This window comes from Python bivittatus, unplaced genomic scaffold (assembly GCF_059951505.1).
Source record: "Python bivittatus isolate LINGU-HERP-01145 unplaced genomic scaffold, Pbiv_v1 ctg000480_np1212, whole genome shotgun sequence".
NCBI lineage: Eukaryota > Metazoa > Chordata > Lepidosauria > Squamata > Pythonidae > Python > Python bivittatus.
The window spans coordinates 89,447,978-89,470,533 of record NW_028277075.1 but is presented as its reverse complement, the minus strand read 5'-3'; the positions used below and the strand labels follow the sequence as shown (position 1 = coordinate 89,470,533).

At 38.4% G+C, this 22,556-nt stretch overlaps 1 protein-coding gene across 4 annotated transcripts in view; it reads left to right on the top strand.

Annotated features, from left to right (window-relative positions):
* Nucleotides 1-13,387: 13,387 nt before the first annotated feature.
* Nucleotides 13,388-22,556, top strand: part of ZRANB3 (zinc finger RANBP2-type containing 3) — a 63,134-nt gene continuing 53,965 nt past the window's right edge. For 2 of the 4 annotated variants that reach the window (XM_088146500.1, XM_025165939.2), the window contains exons 1-2: nucleotides 13,410-13,474; nucleotides 20,672-20,833. In XM_088146500.1, coding sequence (XP_088002626.1) covers nucleotides 20,679-20,833 — 155 coding nt within the window. In that variant the 5' untranslated portion in view covers nucleotides 13,410-13,474; nucleotides 20,672-20,678. Of the gene's footprint in view, nucleotides 13,475-20,671; nucleotides 20,834-22,556 lie in introns of all 4 variants that reach the window. The other 2 variants (XM_088146499.1, XM_088146498.1) reach the window with 2 other exon arrangements.

Below are 22,556 nucleotides of genomic sequence, written 5' to 3'. Positions count from 1 at the left end.
AACCGGATCAGCCTTGGAACCAATTGTCAACGAACATGTAAAAACAGCATTTCTCTAGGAATATGCAAAAACACACAGAGTTAAATCACCTCACTCTCAGGCAGGTGGGATCTACTGTAAGAAATAAACACTTGAATAACCAGAATTATACTCTCCCTTTTTCTTACCAACTTAAATCAAAGCCTGTTTCTATAGACAAACTAATCTGGTTCTTAAGTATGTACAGTTTTACCTCTGGATTGATGAAATACACCACACAGTCCAAAAGAAGGACAGAGTTAAAGTAAAAAAATGTATACGTGGGAGTTTGTTGATGAGCACATACCTGACCTGCAAATAAGAGGTTCTCTACCTTTTATTTGTATCTTGCCATATGTGGAAGTTCTGAAGCAGGCAGAGATAACATACTTAGGAGTTGGGAGGCAAGGAGGTAGCTAAAATGATCAATGTGTAAGTGGAATATATTTAATTCTTTCTTTGTTCTTGCATATTGGTTGTATCCAACTTTTTCTATTCATCAGTGAAATGAGCACTATTAATGGAACAAATTATACTCACACCCCTGCAGAATACTCTATAGCAGTGTTTCCCAACCTTGGTAAATCCAGGGTGAGTGGACTTCAACTCCCAGAACTCTCAGCAATGACTATGCTGCCTGTGGAATTCTGGGGTATGAAGTCCATATACCTGGAAATTGCCAAGGATGGGGAACACTGCTCTATAGCGTGTTTCTGGAAATACACTGGATACAGGGAGAATGGAAAAAAGGAAGGGAAAACATCCGTTTACAAGCAAATGTTTATTCCCACAATTTCAGATGCTACCAATACACAAAGGGTCTTGGTGGGGAATATTACTGAATCTCCCCATCAAGGGCAAGATGTCTAGATATTCTGCGAAAGGGGATTTCTGTGATAAAAATATTTGGGGATGATAAGCAGCAGATACATAAGCTCAGTGTTGCAGAGGCGTGAGGTATCAGTTCTTGTGCATCTAGATCTAAGGTTCTCTGCTTGACTTCACTCCTGGTTCATTCTGCTTTTTCTGTATTTTTTGGTCTATGGCCAAACAAAAACAAAAATTAAATGCTGCCAATTTATTAGTTATTATAATCCAAGATTAAAAATGACCACATAAACAATACATTCCTCAGGGAACATACGCCTGAAAGTTCCAATTTAGATTTAGAATCAGTTAATTTGAAATCAATATTAAGGGCATTCACAGTCAAGATTTGCAACATACAGATAATTTAAATGAATTTTTAAAAACTATCCTACTTGTTCAGCATATAAAACAAATTCATCTTTTAAGGAAAATAATAAAACAAAGTCCGGTAATACAGCAATTAGACTCTTTTTAGAAAAGCAGAAGTAACAGTGGTGTATTACTCATACAATGTTAAGCCACAATTTTTCAGTCATATATTTTTAATGTCTGCCCTGGTTCACATACAATGCTAACCTTTAATGGGTGGGTTCACCTATTGCACTAAGCCAAAATCAAATAAACCAACCACATTCTAGCTTTGCTATATGTAAACTAGGCCAGTATGGTTCAGATGTGACAGTAAAGTGTTAAAGACTGAAATTAACAAAATTTCTCCAAAATAAAACATTTCCAACCAATTATTTGTTTCCCTTTTAACATTTTAAAAAAAATTAAGAAGACTCAAATTTCTAAAACAAAACCCACATGCCCTATTCAAATTTCCCTTAAGCTGAGATTTTATCGTATCTCCCATATTTTATTACACACTTTTAGTTTAGTCATGGCTTAGTCAAATCACACAATTAAAATCAGATATTAATCAGTTAAATCCTTGCAAACCTACGGGATATAATGATCTTAAAACTTATTCAGCAAATCAAATCTGATTTTAGTGGTACAACCAACTGATGATACATTTGATGAATTTGTAGGATCCACACACAAAATGAATGGCTCTTGAAAAAAGATAAATGAAGAGTCCTGAACTTTTTCCAGCAAGCAATCTAATATTCCCTTTAATATGACATAAGACTAGGAGATAAGGCTAACTAATTAAGATGTTCTCTATGAACATTCTATTTTTAGACAAGCATAATGCAATGTGCATATTAGTAACCAATTCTTCCTACTAAGTTTTCTTCTTATATCCTTTGTCCACTTGCCCTTTAGTTGCAGAGGACTTTTACACCAGTTTTGTGAACCCAATCATTTGCATGAGGGAGAGATAGAGTATGTTTTCTTTTCAGTACAGTAACCCAGCATTCCAGTAGCTTTTTTTGGCATAATTAGTTCTCTTGTCAGTAATTTGTGAACATCAATTGTAAGAGATAGTTGGTATATCTGCATGTACTGAGATCAGGGGTTTAACAACAGATTTGGTCAATCTTTTGGAGAGAAACTTTTTGCATTTGAAAGTATCAGCCAACTTCACCATATTTGGAAAGAAAAAAATTATTTTTTGTATGACCACCTGGGCAACCAAAGAATTCCTGTCACCTCTCTCAAACGTATTCAGGAAAGTTCTCCACCCAAGAACAAGATGGGATTAAGGAAGCATGCCAACTAGAATATACTAGTTGGAGATTACCCAAACTCTTGTGATCACGTGATCATCGCCACCAAATATTTCTGTTGCATTCTAGCAGGAAAGTAGGCAGACTGATATTATCACCCGGAGCCACCCTGAATCTTTTCAGGCAAAAGCATTCAACTTTCTCTACCTGTTTTTTTCTGCTATTTTTTCATTATGCTCATCATGGCAAACAGATTTGTCAACATTTGTTGTTAATGAATGATAAACTCACAAATGATGCCTAACTCCTGAGTTAGGAGGTAAGTCAAGTGCATGTGATCTAGCTGCAAAAAAATCAAATTTGGAAAAATAAAACTAAAGGAAATGTACTGATTTCTATAAAATACACATGACTCATGCTCACAGCAATATACATCCACATATTTGTTCATACTAAACATATGCTCGTACATTCATAAATTATATTGTCAAAGTCAAGCTTCAGACATTTCAGAGGATCTGCTAAAACAGACTAAAAAATAGAATGCAGTTTTGTGGCCTGAGAGTACACTCGAATGCATTTGCCTTTTGGTGCAAAACATTAATTTAATTAGACCCAAGATTAATCTTCTTGTTTCCTGTGTCCATAGAGGATTTTTTGATAATATGCAGGTGTTGGCACAAATCAGCCTGTCTTAATGCCAGTGGAAGCAAAAAATCATTATGGTAATTTCTTTAAAAGTGCACAAATACTGTGGCAGGAAAATATTTTTCAGAGTCCCAGTCACTTTCACAAAATTCCTATGCTAACAGGCAATTTAACATAATGATTTATTTAAGAGTTTCAAATAAGATGTGTGTGAAACATTTTGAAACTGAAACCAAAAAATCTGAATAATATGCATATTATGGACAAACTCCTCTTCTCAAATTATCATTTTATAATTAATTCATTGCTTACCAGCTTGTTTCCATGTACAACTTGAAGTCCTGGGGTAAATCTTTGAGGACCATATAGCTAAAAACAGTTTCTGTTGGCCTGCCAGAACTTAATATCAAATCTTGAGGCTGCGTTGTCTAGTTTACCAGTACAGAAAATCAGCTTGAGGGGCATCAAAGGCTTTCTAATTTAAGTTGCAGGAACATCCTCCTTGGGGAATTCTTCCTATTTTAAAATGATTATTGAAGATCTTTCAGCTAGGCTGCTTGTGAATAATGTTTCTGGGTATTTTTCTGTATTTTATTTGGATATGCTTTAACATTTTGAAACTCTCACTATCATATTATTCTATTTGTTTTATTTCACTGTAAATGCCATTATTATTAAACCAATGTAGAAATTATGCATCTTTTAAAAGTCTGAATATATAATACTAGACTAAATAAGTATCTGATGTAAAATATTTGGTTGCATGGCTGTTTGAGAATTAAGATTTGCGGCCCCATCCTTTTGACTTCCCCAAAGGGGCATCCTGCTCCTTCAGCACTTTGAAGAGCACCAGATATGAGTCCAGGAAGAACCGATGTTTATCTCTGGCCCAGGACTGCCACTGACCTGTAAGGCGCCTTTGTGCAAAAAGTTTTTTGCAGCCAGAGTGTCAAGTCATGTCACATGACAGCTTCTTCTTTTTTTAAAGATGAATATTAGTATTTTGGAATAAATCACAGAAAATTTGATCCCAAGCCACATAGACTTTTAAACATTAAACAGTGTTTTAAACTGAGCTCCCAAACACATTAGCAAATATTAGAGATGACATAATATATCATCTCATATGGTGTAACATACGACAGGGAAAGGATCTTACCCATGAAAAATTCAATCAAACCCCCCTTACCTGAATTAGTTGCCTGCACACATTTCTGCTCTTGCCTGAAGTGAATATCTCCACTCCATATAGCAGGGACAGGGAACTTGTTGCTAAACTACAATTCTTAGCAGCAAGGGCTAATACGAGAAATAGATGTTACAACATAGTTTGTAATTTCATTCACATTGCACAAACCATGATTTGTACAAACAAAACAGAACTGCAAGCTTTCATAAAAATATAACTTGCAATCCTGTACCACTCTGACCATGCTTATATTGTGATTGACTTTGCACAATTCATTGCACCAAAATATGGCAGACTAGTTTGTAGCTCTTGGTATTATACAAATTCAGTTACTACATTTAGTTTATGGTGCAGTATGTTTTATGTGAACCAAGGCAATTGGGTTAGTTCAGTGAACTATGGCTGTATAAATACAGTTTGTGTCTGAATAGTCTCATACAGAGAAACATGGTTTAGCAAACGAACCCAAGATCTATCCTGCAGGAATGCATCAGCAAAAATTCATCAACATCATCTTTATCTCACAGATATGAAAACTACCCTAACAAACTGTGGTATGCTTGGCACATACCCAAAGCAAACTCAATGCAAAAAATAATTTACCAATATAATTGGGACTAAAGCATAACTGTTATTTCAGATACAGCATCAAATATGCTTCCCCATGGTTCATGGGGAAATATACTTGGTTAATGTACTTCATTACGTATGATTTCCAAAAATGAAGAGCAAGTTTTACAGGCAGGATAACTATTGCTTCAAACTCCAGGTAGAACTCTATAAATGTAGTGTAATGTCATTAAACAAAATCCCTCAGAGAGAAAGAGCCACAATGGTCATACACTAAGTAAACCTGAACAAACCACATTAAGACTTAGTATGAAGGATGAACCCAGCCAGTCTATTAGCAGCTGTAATATCTTAACTTTTCCATAGGTTTTCTTAATGCTTGAGGTGAACATTAGTCAAGAAGTTCAAAAACTACATGGATCCAGTTTAGGTTATTATTCCAGGATCATGAAACTATGAATGAAGATTGGTTGCAACTAGCCTCAGCTTTATTTTCATGGTTTACTAAATGACATTAACTGAAATTCCTTGCTTTCCATTTAATAGTTAAGTTTAGCTTGAGACAAACAGAAAAAGTTCCAAAGAAAGTGGGTAAAGAGAAGAAAGAAAATAACAGGAGGGGAAGGGCATAGAAGGAACTCTTGAACCTGACTCTTATTTATACAGTACTAGAAGCTAGGAATGATCGCTTGAATGAGTTCATTCAATACTATGAACAGGGTCTAAATGCAAAAGCAATTTGAATCAAGGAGAATATTGGTGAAGGAACAAGTGCTAAGTTTATCCTATCTCTCATTGATGAGTCAATGGATGGAGGAAGCTCACTCTGGAGAAACACGTGCAACCAAGCATTTCATTTGCTCTTCTGTTGTTTTAAACCATCACTTTGAATGTAAAAGAGGTAAATCTAGAAGTCTACTGCTAGACATTTTCCTCAGTCTTAAGACAAAAGTTACCAATATGTGTGTTCTGCTGCAACTGGCTCTTTTCTATCCACCTAACTGAATCAAATAACTGAACTGAATACCATCTCTATATTACCCAGACAAGATTTCTCTATGGTATAAATACATTTTTACTGTAAACATAGAGAAAAAAAAATCCCTAAGGGCAAGTGACACGCATCCTCAGCATAGCCACATACACAAAACAAATTCAGTTCCATGTCATTTTTCTCTGCTTTGGATCCTATGATGTGTCCAGCTGCTGTACTTTCCCTTACCCAAATGTGGCTGGGGAGGACATAAAGGGGAATTCTCCTCTCATCCGTGCACAGCTCCCTCCATTTTCTGTTTAAATAGCTTGGTGCTCCAACAGAAGGCAGGCAGCAAGTCAGGTGGCTCATTTGAACTTTAGCATTTTACCATTTTGATCTGGGTAGATAAATGTCATAAATTCTCTTTCTCTTACATTCTGCATGAAAAAATGAACTACACACAACATAATACAGTACCCTCCTCCATGATCATGACTTCATAAAATACATGAGGCAGACTGCATACATTATACAAATGTGCCTGCCAGGGTAAAGAAGTACAATCAGAACTATGGACAAGAAAAACCAAAATAATACGCTTACTGCCTTCAGTGCATTCACCGTAATGGAGTCAAACATTCCTTCTTTAAAAAAACAAAAAGCATGCACCGCTTACATCCTAATTACAATTAAAAAGTGACAGTATTTGCTAGAGCATTTTCAAAAACAAAATTAAACTGTCCTTCTCTAATAGCCATTACATTTAGCTCCATTTTAACTTGCATGTCACAAGGAGAGGTTGCTAAAAGCAGACAGTGATGTAGCTCATATCCTCTTCTATCTGGCCTTCAACTTACATAGTGCCAAATACAATCATAAACAAAAATATATATAATTTCAATAAAGGCAAAAACTAGCTGGCTAACTGCTTTTCAGTAATGCTCCAACAGATAGAGGTTGTTTTTAAAAATGATTATTTGACCAAAGGATAGATTAAACCCAAGCATTACAGTTTAGTTGTGAAATACATAAATCCAGCTCAAATTCCTTCTGAATAGATTCACTGGGACAGCTCCAAAATAGTGCTTCAAAGGATTATCTTTCTACAGACAGATTTTTTAAAGACTAATTTGACTGTATAATTATCACTCCCATACTGAAAAACTGCCTGAGTTGGTAAAATGCTAAAAGGTATCTAATTTAGAAAAATGCAATTAGTTTTTCAATGTTACAAAGTCAGTTCAGACAAGTGTCAAGATGGCTACAAGAGGACTTAAGAATATAATGTAAATACAGAATTATTTTATTGCACCAAACAAGAAACTTGGAACATATATAGGGCAGGCTATACCAGTTACTTAAAAAGGTGTACAGTATTTATGTTATCAAAATGTCCTGTCGCTATCATATCTAGGAAAATAATAATATAAGAATATATGAATGTTGCTCAGACATTCTACCCTCTGGCTTTTGAGCAAGGGTTCCAAGGACAGACAAATATTCTCCTCCTCCTACTTGCAAATTCCAATGAGAAATCTATCTAAAATTATTCTAAAATACATCAACATTTAAATCTCTATATAAAACTTCAACATATTAAGAACAGGCTTTCAGGAAGATGGAGGAAGATCACTAAAGCAAGCTCTGTTAAGATGCTTTGTGGACAGCTGAATAGTCAACATGATTCTAGTACTGAAGCAGGATGAATGTGTAGCTTGACCAGAGGCTAAAACTGGCAAACACTGTGACTAACTCAAAGAAATTTTCTGAAAAACCAGGCATATGTATTGCTAAGAGTTATGTGTATGCTATCTACTGAGATTTAAAGCAATTTTCAAATGGTCCATGGAGGGGGTAAAGAGTTAAAAATTACTGCTTTACAGAAACATCAATTGTAGGGTCATACATACAGTGATTTTTTCTCAAAATTTTTGAGTTGGAAATCTGATACTCTAAAATAAAACGGCACTTGATTCTAGAATGCCTCACATAATTTTTAAGCAAAATTTAAAAATGAACAGCCTGGGTAATTTGCGTACTGTACTGCAAATTATGTTGCACTTAAGTCAGCTGAACAAAAACACGTGATGAGGATATGAATTCAAGAAAGCACATGTAAGATGGTTTAAATATTACTTTCCAACAAACCCAATGATTCAAAAGCATTATTTAAAAGTTATTTTTATAAAAAATATTTTAAGAAATAACATTTTGTTGTATTTTTTTTAAACAAAAAAAAGTAGTTCACAAACAGAAATACGATCAAAGTTTTTTGTCTCAACTTCAAAACTGTTGATTTGACTGGCAATATATCTAAGTCTGTATCATAAATTTTATAAAATGAAAGGTTCATTTTAGAAATAAGAGTAAATTATTATGACAGAATTTCTTTTTACTTGCATCACAACACTAGCCAATTCAGCCATTCCTATTTATTGGCTTTAAATCCCCATCATATGGATTTATCTGTTGGAAATGCTGAACATATCCTAGATACAAATATAGAGGACAATATCTCCACCTAGTCCTGACAAGACTCATGTTTTGTTTTGTATTTATTTAGAAAAAGAGAGAAAGAAACTTAAGTGGATGGAAAGGAAATAGATATATTTGGGTTAAATCAATATGCCACAGTAGACTGGCACAACCTTTCACATATTTGTATTGTTCTTTAGAGACAACAGCATATCACAAGTTCTTGGGAGTGAACAAGTCACTAAGTATCCACAGATAAAAGAAGCATTTATATAACGATATGCATTAAACAAGCAAGCGTACAGCCCTTTGTGTGAAATATGCATTTTGCACTCTTTCAAGTTCTAGTGGCAGTATGAGAAGAGTATGTCTTAGATAAGAGAAAGTAACATTGTCTGGCACTAACAAACCAACCCTGTAACACCTGTTTAAAGCAGACAGAATCTCCTTGCCCCCATAATCCATCATAACTTCTCTACGGACAAGTAAAAAAGAACAAGCAGAGAGACACATACACCGCCCTTTATTACATCTTTTAAGTCTCATGTACGTTTTCTAACACAGGTACAGCCTAAACATTCCACCCAAAATTCAGGGTACTCCATTTGGATCTTGTGAATATTTCCACTAGGATCTTAATTCATTTGGAACAGATAAAAAAAACTCTGCAATCAACTCATCAGCATACCATGATCACTGCAATGGTCATGAAAACTCGGACTGAAATTATATATATTAAAAAAACCTATATTTAATTTACCTATTTCATACAAAAATAACTCTTCTAGGTAAGAAAGGCTGGCAGACTACTGCAGATTTTGCATGCATTATTTGGAACCGTTGCTATACTTACATATTTTTGACAGTTTCTGGGAATATATACTGTACATATAGCTATCTACATTTACAGTTTTTGGATATACTGGATAGGGTATATATTTGTACTCATAAATAAAAATGTTGGAGGAACAGAAGGTAAAGAACGGGAGAAGCGGTAGATTTCTCTTTTTGCAGGCCCTGAGGTTACAATCCCAGCCTTCCGGATATTAAAAGTGCTTGCCATCAGTACAAGCAGCGACTTGTCAATATATATGTGTGCACGTATCAGAGACAAGCCGACTGCGTGTGTGTGCAGACATACGTGTGCGCCTGGGATAGGAAACCAACACATGGCAAGCCCGGAGCGAATAAACTCAAGCATCCCTTGCCCCGGGGGCAACACTTTCCCCCATCACTTCAAGGCCCGAGGGTATAACTGCACCAACTGCATCCACGAGGCTGGCGCACACTTCCGTCCAATGCAGGCCCGGGGAAAGGCTGGCATGGGGTATTGCTGCTGCTGCTGCAAAGCAGAGAGCAGCCGCGCTCCCTTCGCGTGCAACGGGACAATTGCCTGCTGCGAACAGTTGGGGAGTTCCAAACCTTGTGCAGCCCGAGCAAGGCGAAAGAAAAACGCGGGTGGGGGGAGAACCGGGCTATTTGTAATGGGACTGGAAACGCGGGGCAACTTACCGCAGTGCCGCGAGGCTGACGAACGGGCAGTCCGGGGGGGGGGGAAGAGGGAAAGGGGGGGAGGAGCAGAAGACGTCGGCAAGGCCGGCTCGCGAAAGGAGCTTCACACACGAGGGGGAATTAACCCCATCACCAGCCCCCTACAGCGGCTCCGGCTCCTGCCGCGGGTGCCACCGAGGACCGCCCTCTACGGGTACCGTCAACCAATCACAAGCCTCTCTCCCCGTGATTGGCATCCTGCACAGCCACTCAATATCCACAGCCCTCTACCATCGACTCCTCTCCCCCTTGGAGCTATCCGCTGAATGGTCTAAAATTCGGCCCACGAATGAAAACGCCCGTGAGGCACAGCAAGCCAATGACAGGCCACAGCTCAGCTAAGCGACGGCTGGAAAGGACCAATTGGAACTTACAAGACCGGCATACGCTATCTCCACCTATTGACGTAATTGCGACCGGCACTATCAGTTTTGAAGCGCTAACATAAGTATCTGCTCAGGATTTGTTCTGAGTTGGGACAGGCTCCCCTTTAGCTTAGGTCTGTGGTTGTTTAGAAGAATATGCGCCATATTAATAAAACAATCTAAAGAAATGTGTCAGAATTCTCTCAAAACTCCTATATGGGGGAGGGGGAATTGAAGCAAAGCATGATGGGGCTTGTAGTATTGGGTTCAAGCTTGCTATAGACCACCGCAAATGGGTCTTCTGAGTCTGTTGCTCTGAAATTCTTCCATTACCCCCTCAGTACGTTGTAGGCTGGCTTTTTCACAAGATGCTTCACCAAGTCAAACAACACCTAGCACTACTCCATGAACAACATTAACAATTAGGGATTGGGTTTGCCACAAATATGCCACATTTAGTATTTAAATCTTAGAAGTAGGGACCAAAGCCCAGAATGAGCTTCACAGTACTCAAACTGTGCCTTAGCATGATCAGGTGTTTTTTTTTTTTAATTGTGATCTGTCCTCTAAACAGTTTCTTGTGAGTCACAACTAGAGTTATGTAGCATGTGGATCTGAAGCAGGGAAAACGCTTTGGATCTGGCATGGGGGCCCTCATTGAACGTGGAAGGATACCTTAAAGAAACCACACCTTTTCCTGATCTTACACAGCAGCTGCATGGAAATACAGGATTAGTGTAAGAAACTAGAGAAAGGTGCACTTTAAGGTGCTGTTGATAGATTCAGTGAGTGTGCCCGTGCTGACAGATATTGGACCTGAAGCACTTTCCCCTCTTTAGATCTGAATACTTGCACATTTCTATCACTACCCAGTTTGAGAACCCTGCCCAAGCAGATGTATTTGCACATGTTGAACTTGTACACAACACTAAGCTACAAAAAACTAACAATGCTCATTCAACTGTCTGATTCATTTATTGTTCACTGTTTTGTGTGAGTTCAAAACATAAGCTAATTCCATAATTTATATATTCTGTGAAACTAATCATACTGTCTTCATGGTTAGGAGGCTGCTCCTCCAGCCACTGCAATGAATCCTTAGGTAGAAGCATTCATGTCCTGTAGTTACCTCCAAAGTTGAGCAATGGAAGTTGCTTGTGTTGCATAATGCAACTTACATATTTTCATTTAAAAAGTTACAATCCAACTGACATTGTTTGCTTTTCAGTATAAGCATATTATTAAGCTCTGCTACCCAATTTCTTACCTTTCTTAGCAGCACTTTCTACTACACATACCATCTACTATTCAATGACTTCGTCATCTTAGTTTGTTATAACTAAAAGAAAGCAATCTTCTAGCACTTTAAAGTTTGCTACAATTCTTATTACTAGTCTATAAAAACTTAAGTCACAATAAACCTGAAGATTTTAATTTTAAAATCTTTAAAATTTTAAAATGTTTACATATTTTGTACTTTAAAACCAGGGTCACTATCATCCATCCCTTTGCATCCTAGCCAGATTTCTTTTTTTAAGTGCCTCCACTGGAAGTCAGATAAGAACTATACAGAATCTAGAGATACCTTAAAGACTTTCGTATCTCCCATACTAGAATCAAATCAGGCACTGACACATTTAAAATTAATCACATTTTATGGTCATGCAAACCAAACCATAATCTCATCCACTTCATTTGCAATATTGTTACCATAAGATGCCTTTATTAATAACAATCAGCTGACACAACATGCTAACTCAGGCCCCCCACAATTTAGCAATGTCTAGGATGGAGACCATTTTACTGCCCAAAGCAAGCACTGGATACAGCCCAAATACCCTTGTTCTGTTATGATGTCCAGATGTGGAAGACAAATTTAAATTGACATTAGGTCTTTCTTCTGGCCTCCGACAAACAGGAAGCTGGAGACCGGTTTCTGTTTCTGGTTGTTTGACAATGTGTGTGGGAGGAGAGAAATCCTGTACCTTCAGTGGCTAGCCACGTGGATTACCCCATCTGGTCATTCTGGATCCATGCCCCACAAACATCAAAAGGAATAACTAAAAATGAGTGTCTGCAAACTGCTACAAGTGTGATATTACCATAAGAACCCTATTTTTTTTCAGTTCTCTGGCTCATTGAGTAAGTCATTCCAGACTGGGTTAGGTTTATCATATGAACTTACCCATCGGGGCAGAAATTCTAAATCAGGAGGGATAACAGAACTGGTTTATTACAGTTGGAAGCAAATACCATAATATGCATTATCAGGTAATGAGCAAGGGGTTATTAGACTATATTACACTTGGAGTCTAGAATTACTTAATTGTACCATTGTTCAATTAGTAGTAAAGATTAGAACAATCACATTACCACTCAACGTGCACTGAAAATGATAGCTAAATGTATATGGACTTATTAGATTATACTCCTGCACAAGCAATAACCTCCATCTGACTTTCTTTTTATAAGATGTGCATAGAGTTGCATACTATACAGTATTCCACAGTACGGTTAATCTGCTTTAACACGTAATTCCATACATACCTACTCAGACGCAAGCCTCTTTAAGTACAGTATGTTGAAGCACCTTTGCGTACTATTGCTGCCTCATTATCATAATTGCTATATGACCTTAGGTCTCCCATATGCTCCTAAACCTACCAAGCCAATTAGCTTCTTCATTCCGTAACTTTGCCGTCCAATACTTTGCGCTCAGCTACTAGCAGAAGAATTATACATCCTTCGTATCCCCCTCGTCCTGTTCCAGTAGCGCAAAATACTTGCAAAGACGGTAGTTTCCCCTATTTAAATAAACCCGCGAAAACACCCTATTTGTATCCCCAGCCCCAATTCCTTTTGTAGCGCGGCATGGGAAACTTCCAACATTCGCGCAAAATGCAGTGTTGCTTTCTTAGGAGAAAAACGGAAATCGCTTGGGATTTCATTCCGCGAAGATCATCATCTTTATCGCTGCGGCCCGTACCATAGCCTTAGGCAAGGTGGGAGGCGAAGGCACCCAGCGCGTCGCAGCGCTACCACTTTGATTTATAGTTACGCGGGAAGCGTTTGCTAAGTAGCCGCGTCCCTCCTGCCCCTGGTGAGGTCACTTCCGTCGGGTTTAAGCGCGAAAAAGGCAATTCTGGTTAGTAACTGGAAAAGGAGAAGCTGTTGCTGCTTCAGCGAATAAGGTTTGGTGAGGAATTTGTCTGCGTAGTTTTGTGTACAGTAGTAAGGTAGCCTCTGTCACTGGACTGCAGTGATGCGCCTAAATGAAGGTGGCAATACGCGCTCTCTTTCATGTATGATACTAGCCAGGACTTCGCTTCTGGAATTGGGGTTTTTGAAAATGAGACTAACACTCGGATTTTTCAGGCTGTCGTCCTATATCTAGTTTTCTGCGGGAGTCACTCACTGAATTTAGTGCCTGGGTTCGCACAGCGCTCTAAACTAGGTTAAAATGGAGTCAGGCGGTTCGTGGCTCAGCGTGTTGTGTGAGCTCAGCCGCTGGCTGAACTTTATGTTAAGCTCTGTTTAGGCACAACATGTGCTCGGGGTATCTGTTAGTGGATTTACTACACTGTATTGAACTCAGTGGTTGGTTGATGTCTTGGGTGGCTCCCTTAATGGAGATTTAGCAACTGCAAGATACTCTGTCCTCAGATTGCACATTTGGAGGCCTTTAGTTATTGAAAGCAAAACCTGTAAGAGGAACGAAAAAAAAGGCAAATAAGGTTTTAGGCGACTTTATTCCTTAGTAGTCACTTTAGAATTGAACTATGGTTTTGAAACTCAATGAGGTTTGTTATGTACAGTCAGTAGCAGAATAAGTCCAATTTTCATGAATTTGTGCAGTTCCTAAATAGGTTTATTGTAACTGTTAAAAAAAACCCCTCTATTATGTATGCTCAATTAGTCAGTTAAATACAAATAATCTGACACACATCTGTGATGTCGCTGCAGGTTTAATCTATGAAGGTTAATGGAGTTGGAGAAGTCTTTATACCCATTTTAATATTGAGAGAAGCATGTTAAGTTGTTACTAGGTCAAAGGGAATGGGGAAGGTATTACTGAAGTACAGTTTACTGATGCTGTATGAAAAGATCTGATAACCCCCAAGGCTACTAGAATATGGAAAAAACTGCCTAAAATTAATCTGGTTTTCTTTGGGTCTTAGAAGAGGCCAGTGTGTTCTGAGTAGAGCTTGGGACAGAGCTGAATTACAGTTGGCTTTTATACTTCTATAGAGAGAAAGAACAGTAACTTTTTTTCATTTGTACTATAGCCTTAATGTAACTGAGATTCTTGCAACAAGCTAAGTAGTTGTAGTACTGCAGTACAGTCTGCATAATGCCTTTTTCTCCATATTAAGATTGTTGCAAAATGCAGACTGTGGCTTTTTCATCTTGCCTAACATCTTTTTAACATCTGGTCTAAAAAAAAAAAACTGCTTGAACCCTGTTTTTGTGGCCATTTAAGTGATCTCAATAAATGTTTGACTTGTAACTCTCTTCTGCAACAAAGGTAGCAGGAAAGAAGTAAATCTGCCCGTACCTGGATATATAAATGAAGGACAAGGATCTGAGTGAAGGGGAGGCAGGGCGATTACCCACAGTGAAAGCTGAGCAAGGAAAGGAGGGGGGATAAAGGTCAGAGTAGCTTCCATTCTCCAGTTGGAAACCTGGGCCAGATCCCAGCAGAAGTCCCAAACTGACAGCCTTGGCCACTGTGCCAAGGACAAGAAAACCTTGAATAGGCAGGGGTGGGAGCATTATCCTTGCATCTCTGCTCTGAACATTCTTTGTGCTCATCCATGGATTCAGGCCTTTTCCTCCCTTGCAACTGAAGTCAGCACCACAACATCTTGGCAATTATTGCTAGACTGGCCTTATCTTACTCATATCCCAAGGCTTTTAGAGTCCTATGCTGATCCTTCCAAAGAAGTATAAAATATCCACGGCACCTTTTCAGGCAGAATTGGTTAGCTGGCTTATTGCAGGATATCATCAGAGGTGTGTCTTGGTGAATGGGAACATATAGTCATGGGCTATGGAGGGGCATATCAGGCATGCTTTTAATCTGTCAGTGACAATCACAGGTCATGGCAGCTATACAGGATGGAGGCTATAATCTGGATATTGCAATTTATGGGACAGTTGTTTAGTGATCCATTATGCTAATAAATTGGTATTCTACAGACATAAACACTAGCACATTAATACTGGCAAAGTCAAGATATGCTGAAAAAGTTATCCATGCAAAGTGGATTGACTAAAAACAGGCACAAATACACTTTTCAATCACCAGGAATATAAGGAAGATTTAAAACCAATTTCAAATGCATGTATTTCCTGAGGTCCTTGTTAAAATTAAATAACCCTGTCTTCCTATTTCCTGCATGTTTTTAGAAACTTCTGTTCTTCTACCTCATTCTTTGGTTAACTTAGAATTTATTTTCAATCTCTTTCGGTGAGATTTTTGTCCTTACAGTACTTTACTGCTGTGATAGATTGGTGGATGGCATTGTTTTCTATTCTCTATTGTCGCCAACATTCTGGAGTCTCTTCTCTTGCCTTTTTTTAGTACAATCTATTTTTATTCAGCTTGAATGAGAGAGGTTGAAAATCGACAGAAGAAAAATTTGGTATAGCACTAATGAGAACATACTTAACTTGTAACTCTCTAGAGCATTTAGAGCAAATGCTAGACTCTGTTCTGCAGATCACAGCTGGCAACACAATGTGGCCCCTGGAAATTCTAGAGGCCATTGAAAGTTAGGTTATAAATATCAGCAAAAACTAAACAAATCAAATAGAGTAATTAGAAAAGTAATTCCCAGACATTTGGAAAAATAAAACAAAATAGACATTTGAGAAAATATATGGAATATTTTTCCTTATCACACCTAAATATAAATTATTGTATTGCTTTAATATCAAATGTGTCATTAGTTTATGCTACATTGGCATATTATTTGGTTTACAAGGCAACTTAATTCACATTAAAAGCCTCACTGGATGGCTTTCATATAAGACTATTTTGGCTTTATTCCAAAGAACCACTCTTGTTTAATGGAACTTACTCCCAAGTAAACTGGGAATAAGATATTCTTGAGGATGCAGTTTGGAGAACTAGCTGTTTCCAATTTGTATTGCAGGAAGAAGTAGTCTTAATATCCACTTTTGCTATTACATCATAGATAGCAAGACCACAGCAGTCTGATTCTATTAATAGAAGGACTTATCAGGGCCAATATCACAACTCATTTGACAAGAAAAAAATAAAATGTATAGGTACAATCTTCTCCCTCTATAACAAGCCTATTGTTTATAGTAAGAAGTTTAAAATTTTAATTTTGATAAAGTAGAAAGTTTAAACAGCATAAGCTAGTGATTCTCAAACTTTGTGGTGCAATGATCCCCAGAGAAAAGGGAGGAAGACTTCCTCTGAAGCTTCTTATCAGAGCTCTGGTGATTGAGTAACTTAAACTTTAAAAAATGCCTTCTTCCATGTTGTATAAAGTAACCAAAAAAACTTAAGCCGCAAAAGAATCTGGTCCCCAGTTTTATGATTGGGAAGCTATGTACTACAATATATTCATGAATGGAGTTGGTGTTTTCCTGGGATGTTTTAGGTTCCTCACACAGCTGCCAGTATCATACAATATCAGTGTTCATTTATTTATGTATTTACAGGTGGTCCTCGCTTAACGACTGTTTAACGATGGTTCGATACTGAAGATTTGAGCTCCATTCCTTCATGCCACTGAGTGGGGAGGGGAAACCCCCTGGGGGTGTGAAGGAATGGAACTCAAATCCTGAAGATTTATGATGGAATGGCATGGGACTGGAAGGGGGGTAAAGAACGTGATCTCGTCTCCAGAGCAACACACTGGAGATAAGAGGTGAAAGCTGACGCACCCCTAACATTCCAGGAGATAGTGAATTCCTGTTCCTGGGAATTGCTGGCCAGTCTGAGAAGATTCTGTAAACAAGCACTAGCTAATAAACCTTGCTGATTGAACCTGCACGGTCTCCAGGAGTTCCTTGCGCTAGGCCTGACAAGATTTGAGCTCTGTTCCTCCAGCCCCAGGAAGGATTTCCCCTCCGTTCACAGAGAGGAGCGCAAACTCTTCGGTGGGCTTTAGGAATGTTTGAGAGTGAGAGGGCTACCTGCTGGGAGGATTTCAGCTCCATGCTGAGCTGGAATCGTCTGGCAGACAGCCTTTTCACTGTCAAAGAGCTGCCTGCTGGGAGGATTTCAGCAGACAGCTCTTTTGCTCTGTCCGCTTAACAACCTGGGAGATCATTTAATGACCACAACCAGGAGTGCCTGGATTGCGGTCATTGAGCAAAGTAGTCATGTGAGCATCTCGCTTAACGATTGCTTAGCTCAACAACCAAGATTCCGGTCCCAATAGTGGTCATTAGGCGAGGACTGCATGTATTATTAGGTTTTTATTGTATCCTGCCTTTACTCCATGCCATTCAAGATGGGACATGTACCTAATGTTCCTGTCTCCTATTTTTCCCCAACGATAACCCGGTGAAGTGGGTTGGGCTGAGAGAATATGATGGGCCCAAAGTCATGCAGCCAGCTTTCATGCCTAAGGAAGCACTAGAACTCACCATCTCCTGGTTTCTCTAGCCAAGCATTTTAGTCAGTATAGGTAGTCCTTGCTTAATAACCATTAATTTAGCGACTATTTGAAGTTATGACGGCACTGAAAAAAGTAACTTATGAGTAGTCCTCACACTTATGACTATCGCAGCATCCCTATGGTCACATGATCCTGATTCAGGTGCTCGGCAACTGTTGTGCATTTACAACAGTTGCAGCATCCCATGGTCACATGATCGCCATTTTTCAACCTTCCCAGATAGCTTCTGACAAGCAAAGTCAGTGGGGGAAGCTGGCAGGAGGTCTCAAGTCACAGTCACATGTCTCACTTAATGACTGCAACCAGGACTGCTGGAAGTGCCGTCGCTAAGCAGGGTGGTCATGTGATGATTCACTTAATGACCATTAGCAATGGAGTTGCAGGTCACAATTAGGGTCGTCAAGTGAGGACTACCTGTATATTAAAGTGGCTCTTCCAATAATATAATTCCCCATCTGCAAATGCCTGCAGAATTATTGGGGAGGGCAGAAGGAAATAAATGTCCATCCTACATATCTATTGTCAGGATATTTTGTTGCATGATTATTCTAGCAGCTAAGTGTTTATATACTGCCAGATTCAACAAAAATGATTCTGTACAGTTTATAACATAAAAACAGTAGAAAAATAAAAAACCAATAAAGACGTAATTATAAAGTAGCAAATATAATGGTGCCCATTCATTTCTCAAAGATCCTCCAGAAAAACTCTAACAGGTTCCAGATGATGATAATTATTAAATTTATATGCTGCCCAGCTTCCAGCAACTCTGGACACTTAGATAATGATGGCGCCACTCTAATAGTGAGGGGATGAGTGGTCCATAACATGGGGCTGCTACAGAGAAAAACTGCTTAAGAACCTCCTTTACCTTCCCTACATGGGGGACCATTAACAAATATTGGTGGGCGGTCTGCATTGGATGAGTTGGACAGAACATCTCTATGCAGGGTAAGTGGTTCCATAAGTATCTTGGTGCCAGGTTTTGGGTTGAAAAGGAGTACTTTGGATTGGATTGGATTGTACCTGGAAACATAACTAATACAGCAACCATAAAATAGTTGTTATGTGTCTACACCAATTTTGATTCACCAATATACAGGCTGCCATATTTTTCATTGATTGTAGTTTCTGGTCTTCAGAGGCAGCCCCATGTAGAGCACATTGCAGTAATCTAAACTGCTGGTGATAAGAGCATGAGTTACTGTGAACTTTTTGGTAATCAGATACACCAGTATGCCCAAATTATATGCCCTTAGAACTCTGTTACATTCTCATTCATGCTCTGGATTTGGCCTTCATCCAGTCATTAAGCCTTATAAAAGAGGATGGATCCTTTTGAAGATCTCAGTAAAATACCTCCAGCTTGTATTTCAGAATGGTTTTCCTCAATCTGGTATCCTACAGATATGTAGGATTTCAGTTCTCATCTCTCTGGCAAATACTGTTTTAGGCACTGACCTTCTGCTTTCAGAAGGATGAGCCCTCTATATATGAGTCTGTGGGATGTCCCTATTTGGTAATATCTTTGGAAGCTCTTACTGAAAAAATTTACAGCATGTATTAGGATATCCTTTGCGTAAATTAAAGTTTCATATTGTTCCAGTGCCAGTTCTGCCAAAAAAACAAAAAACAAAACTCGCAATATAGCATTTGTACTTTGGTATTTAAACAACAGGATTTCCTTATGTGTGTTCCCTGTGTAGCTTTAGGAGATTTCTACTGTGTCTGAGTATTTAGAAGAAAAGCAACTTGTCTATATAAAAATTTTAGTAATAATAATGTTTTTGTTACAGTTGAGAATTGACTTGTTACTAATTGTAAACACATAAGAGAATGGGAGGCACTCATTGCTAGGTTGTTATAATTTCATTAAGATCTACAGTATTAGAAAAGAATAGTATTAGTTTACAATATTAAAAAGTATTAGTTTACAGTATTAGCAAAGTATTTGTACAGTATTAGTACAGTATTAGCAAAGTAAGGAGACCCAGTTTGGTGTAGTGGTTAAGGCATCAGGCTAGAAACCGGGAGACCAAGAGTTCTAGTCCCACCTTAGGCACAAAGCCAGCTGGGTGACCTTGGGCCAGTCACTCTCTCTCAATCCTAGGAAGCAGGCAGTGGCAAAGTATGTTTTGGGGAATGTGCACAACATTCCTTGCCCACCAGCATTATTTCTCTAAGTACAAACAGCCGAATGAGTAGATTTAGATACTCTCTTGATTTCATTAATAATATTCATAAAGGAAAAATTAGAATTTTTGAGATATCTCATCCCTTTCTGTTATTTTCTTTTACAGATTATAAACTCCTTGAATTTTGAGAACCTGCTCTTTTGCTTATATTAGTCATAATGTCATGTATGTTGATGGATTATAATTAATTATTAGTATTATCTTTTGCAATTACAAGCTACATTATACTTTATGATGTTTAACATGAGCTTTTATATTAACTGCCTTCTCATCAACATTGAATTTACTGTTGAATTAATATACTATCCCTACTGCCACTCTGGTCACAATATCATTGGAAAGATATTTTATTTTGTGTGTATATACGTACATATACACACATAAACACTCCTATGTAATATTTTATTCCCAGATCCCTTGCTTGGTGGTCATGATCAGTGTGTGATGCTGTTGTCTATGTTGTCTTCAACATTGCTGAAAAGTAATGAAGAATAATGTTGAATTTTTAATAAAACCCCCTTCCTTTACTTTTGTTAGGATAAACATGGCAACTGTCATCCAGAAGATTACTACAGTTGGAATATCTTGTTCAAATTCTGATGTTGATGAAGAACTTTCTTATCTACCTGAGAAGCTAAAAGAAAGTCTGCTTCCTTTTCAGAAGAAAGGAATTATATTTGCACTAGAAAGAGGTGGCAGGTAAAATTATCTTAAAGTCGTGTTGTGATGAAATTATCAGTCTATTTCTAAAATAAAACCTCCAGCCTACTGTATTGAATTGCAATACTATACAAAATGTTTCCTGAAGTTTTAGATTTGAAATGTTGAATAGCATTAATATCAGATTGTCGAAGCTGAACCTAAACCTTATTCTACTTTCTGAGTTTAGATTCAGAATCACTGGTCTGTGAATATTGGTCCTTGATCAAGCTTGGCATCATAAACATGCTTTTTAAAAAATTATTTTATTGCAGATACTTAAAAACACAAGCAAGGAAAAAAACTAAGAAAAAAGAGAAGAAGACTGAAAAAAGATTTACAAGTGGTATAAGACTGAATAAAAAATAAAAAGTAATGTTAGATTAGTGCTGCATATTAAAGTACCTTGTATCAACTGAAAACTTCAGAACATTACTAAAGTTGAATCAATCTGCAATAATTAACAACAATGCCAATATAATATGAATCATTGATCAAAAAATTAACAAAGAATTCTGTGTAACGTAAACATTCTATCCTTATTTAGTAGATTAAACAGAAGCTTAGGTATTAACCCATAAGAGAAACCCAATTTTGGGATGTAGTATATGGCCATAGGTAGAACTATAACCCATGAAAGGTTTCCAAGATAAATTCTGTTTCGGAATTATTTTTCAAATACAAAGTTATTTTTTACACGTTGTTGTTCATCATGTTCAATGCTCTGGTTGTCACAGTTCTATTGGGGTAGCGCTTAATGAAATCCTGGCACTCATTCTATTTTTGCATGATGGATTTTATTGCATCACTGCTCACCTCCTCCCCCTCCTCCTCTTCCTCAGTGGAATGCTCCTCACCAAGCGCTTTCTGTTGCTCACTCTGGAGCACCACTTCTTCTGTGGTCAGCTCCTCCTTATGGTCCTCAACAAGCTCCTCTATGTCTGCATCATCCACAACCAGACCCATGCTCTTGCCCATGGACACAATCTCCTCCACTACCTCTGCATCAGACCCTTCAAACTCATGTTCAGCGACACATTCTGGCCACAGTTTCCTCCAGGCTGAGTTTAAGGTCCGGCAGGTGACATCTCCCCAGGCTTTGTCAATGAGGCTGATGCAGTCGAGGACATTGAAAAGTTTCTTCTAAAACTCTTTCAGAGTCAAAGATGTTTCCTCAGTGACATTGAAACACCTGGTGAAGAGCGCCTTTGTGTACAACTTCTTAAGGTTGCAGATCACTTGCTGGTCCATGGGCTGCAGAAGAGGTGTTGTGTTGTGGGGGAGGAACTTGACCTTTATGAAATCATACTCGGCGTCCATGTCATCCACCAAGGCTGGAGGGTGTGCTGGGGCATTGTCCATCAGGAGAAGGCACCTTTCAGGCAGCTGGTTGTCAGACAGGTATTTTTTAACGCTGGGTGCGAACACCTCGTGCAGTCATTCCATGAACAACTGCCTTGTGACCCACGCTCTTGCATTGGCCTTCCACATGACAGGCAGTCTGGCCTTGTTCACATTGTGGTCCCTGAACGCACGAGGGGTCTGGGAATGGTACACGAGCAGCGGCTTAATCTTCAGGTTGCCGCTTGCATTCGCACACAGCAAAAGGGTCAATCTGTCCTTCATGGGCTTGTGCCCTGGCAGTGCCTTTTCCTCCCGCGTGATGCAAGTTCTGTTTGGCATCTTCTTCCAGAAGAGCCCTGTCTCGTTGCAGTTGAACACT